This window comes from Mizuhopecten yessoensis, unplaced genomic scaffold, assembly GCF_002113885.1.
Source record: "Mizuhopecten yessoensis strain PY_sf001 unplaced genomic scaffold, ASM211388v2 scaffold5519, whole genome shotgun sequence".
In the NCBI taxonomy this organism is placed as follows: Eukaryota; Metazoa; Mollusca; class Bivalvia; order Pectinida; family Pectinidae; genus Mizuhopecten; species Mizuhopecten yessoensis.
Genome location: NW_018406089.1, coordinates 1682136 through 1684887, shown reverse-complemented (window position 1 = coordinate 1684887; position 2752 = coordinate 1682136). Strand labels below are relative to the sequence as shown.

At 43.0% G+C, this 2752-nt stretch overlaps 1 protein-coding gene across 1 annotated transcript; it reads right to left on the bottom strand.

Annotated features, from left to right (window-relative positions):
* Nucleotides 1-230: 230 nt before the first annotated feature.
* Nucleotides 231-2449, bottom strand: LOC110450781 (mucin-22-like). Its single transcript, XM_021498486.1, has 4 exons — nt 2309-2449; nt 1613-1699; nt 805-1137; nt 231-722 (listed from the first exon to the last, which is right to left on the bottom strand). The coding sequence occupies exons 1-4, from the start codon at nt 2447-2449 to the stop codon at nt 231-233; spliced, it is 1053 nt and encodes a 350-aa protein (XP_021354161.1).
* Between the last annotated feature and the right edge of the window lie 303 nt (nt 2450-2752).

The window sequence follows — 2752 nt, the reverse complement described above, 5'->3', positions numbered from 1 at the left end:
AGTATCTCGACATAGTATGTCCTTCTCGAGTTCTGCCTCAATCTCCAGTGCTGGCTGCAGATCTAGCTCGATCTCCCCTTTCAGTTGATGCCTAGGGAGAAACCATACTGTGTTAAATTCATTATTACAAGTACTTTCGATGCCATTTCATATGATGTCTCACTTTAAATTGCCACATTATTTTGAACTATTACTCACTAGTGTCTCCTCCATCTGCGATGGCTCTGGAGCTACCCTTCTTTCCTGTGGTGGCCGTGGAGCTGTCTCTCTTTCCTGTGGTGGCCGTGGAGCTGTCTCTCTTTCCTGTGATGGCCCTGGAGCTGTCTCTCTTTCCTGTGGTGGCCGTGGAACTGTCCCTTCTTTCCTGTGGTGGCCCTGGAGCTGTCTCTATTTCCTGTGGTGACCCTGGAGCTGTCTCTCTTTCCTGTGATGGCCCTGGAGCTGTCTCTCTTTCCTGTGGTGGCTGTGGAGCTGTCTATCTTCCATGTGATGTCTCTGGGGCTGTCTCTATTTCCTGTGGTGGCTGTGGAGCTGTCTATCTTCCCTGTGATGTCTCTGGGGCTGTCTCTATTTCCTGTTGTGGCCGTGGAGCTGTCTCTTTTTCCTGTGATGGCCCTGGAGCTGTCTCTCTTTCCTATTGTGGCTGTGGAGCTGTCTATCTTCCCTGTGATGTCTCTGGGGCTGTCTCTATTTCCTGTAGTGCTTCTGGAGCTGTCTCTATTCTCTGTGGTGGCTCTGGAGCTGTCTCTCTTTCCTGTAGTAGCTCTGGATCTGTCTCTCTACTGTAGTAGCCCTTCAGCTGACTTTCTCTCCTGTCTCTTTGTTGTGTAGTTCTTGAGCTGTTTCTCTTTCCTGTGGTGGCTCTGGAGTTGTCTGTCTTTCCCGTAGTGGCTCTGGAGCTGTTTCCCTTTCCTGTAGTAGCGCTGGAGCTGTCTCTCTTTCCTGTGGTGACTCTGAAACTGTATCTCTTTCCTGAAGTTGCTCAGGTACTATCTTTACTTCCTGTGATGGTTCAGATTCAGCAGTTGACTCTGTCTGCTGAGGTGACAATGTAGCTGTATTTCTCCCTTGTGCTAGCTGGAGATCTAGCTCCATCTCCTCTGGTTCCTTTGAAGATATCTCAATCTCTTTCGATACCTAGGAAGGAAGCATATTGTGCTAAAATTAATACCAGTATTTCAGAGCCTGTTTTTTTTAATTATGTATCACTTGTAATTGTCATTATTCAATCAATGAATGTTTTTGCAAATGGTGTTATGGTCCTATGTAACACACAATGCTATGCAAGACTGACAAGCATGTTAGGGGTTAACGTTAGTTTGTCAGCAATAGCAATGTGCTTGTTTTATAGCACCATGACATCATTTGTTAAAACATTCAGGGTAGTTATATTTTATTTAGATATTTCACTTTCGTAACATCATTGTGTGCAGATTTGGGAACACGGAGGCAGATTGTCACAATCAGATCAGTGACATCACGACTGACTGAGTACAGTTCACATGACCAAGTGGTGTTATAGCTATATAATGTCACAACACGTATTGCATTATCTATGTATTGCAATGGGAGAATGTAGAGCAAATGTTAAATATTCTGAATTGGTATTCACAAGTCTCTCTTTCTCCTGTTGCGGCTCAGGGGTTACCTCCAACTCCTCCAATGCCTGAAAAGAGGTATCATCCATCATTGATGATGCCTGAAGAGAAACAACATCAAATTATACTAAAATCAATACCAACATATCTGATGGTGTATTTTATGATGTCTCATTTTTAGTCTTGTATTATATTCTAACAATGCTTTATATATTTAAAAATATAACTATGACTGCACAAATTAGTATGAACTATTACTCACCAACGTCTCCTGGGATGACTCAGGAGTTGTCCTCGTCACCTGTGATGGCGTAGGAACTGCAGTTGTCTCTTATGGCGGGGTAGGAACTGCATTAGTCTGTTGTGGTAGAGGAGGAACTACATTTGTATCCTGTGGTGGTTGGGGAGTTGGAACATAGCTATCATGCTGGATCTGTCAATTTCTAACAATAGAACAAAGTGATTTGGCGTCCAGTTAACGCTTGTCATGTCAGTCCGAATTGTTGTCCAGAAAACATGTGCTGGGGTTATAGGTTTCTCACAAACTGACGGCAATACAATCCTATGAAGAGTGTTTCGCAAGCTTGGTCTTACAAAGTCTGGATATACAGCATGACATTTTAGGACACTCTAAAACATTAGCTAATGCATGTATTTGCCGCTGCCAGATTCACACACTTAAACACTTCTGGCTTGTAAAGTGTCCTTACAATGTTGTCTGTCAGATGAACACCTGGTAGGTACAGATCACTGTACATGGCACATAATTCCGGGAGATGCTCTTTCAAATTCGTTCCTTGTCTAAGATAGTTATCATCCAGGTACATCGTCTCATTGAGGGCCAGTTCCATCACTATTCTGGCTCTTATTTCATGGTGTTGTTCTTCATTTCCAAAGGCAACTAAGCTCCCACAGCGAGGAAGACAATTTCTATCACCTTTAACTGTTACACGAAACTTGATAGCACCACTCACATCACTAGGAGCTCATTCAACTGAGCTTTCGTCTACTTTGTAGCCTTGCATTATGTATAAATCTGTGGGTTTCCCTTTGATCTCATAATGAGCAACACTTTGCTTGCACTGAACAGACAAAGCAACTAGCTCTTCAAAGTCTTTACAACTTTGAAGTCTTTTCAATATTTCCATGAAATA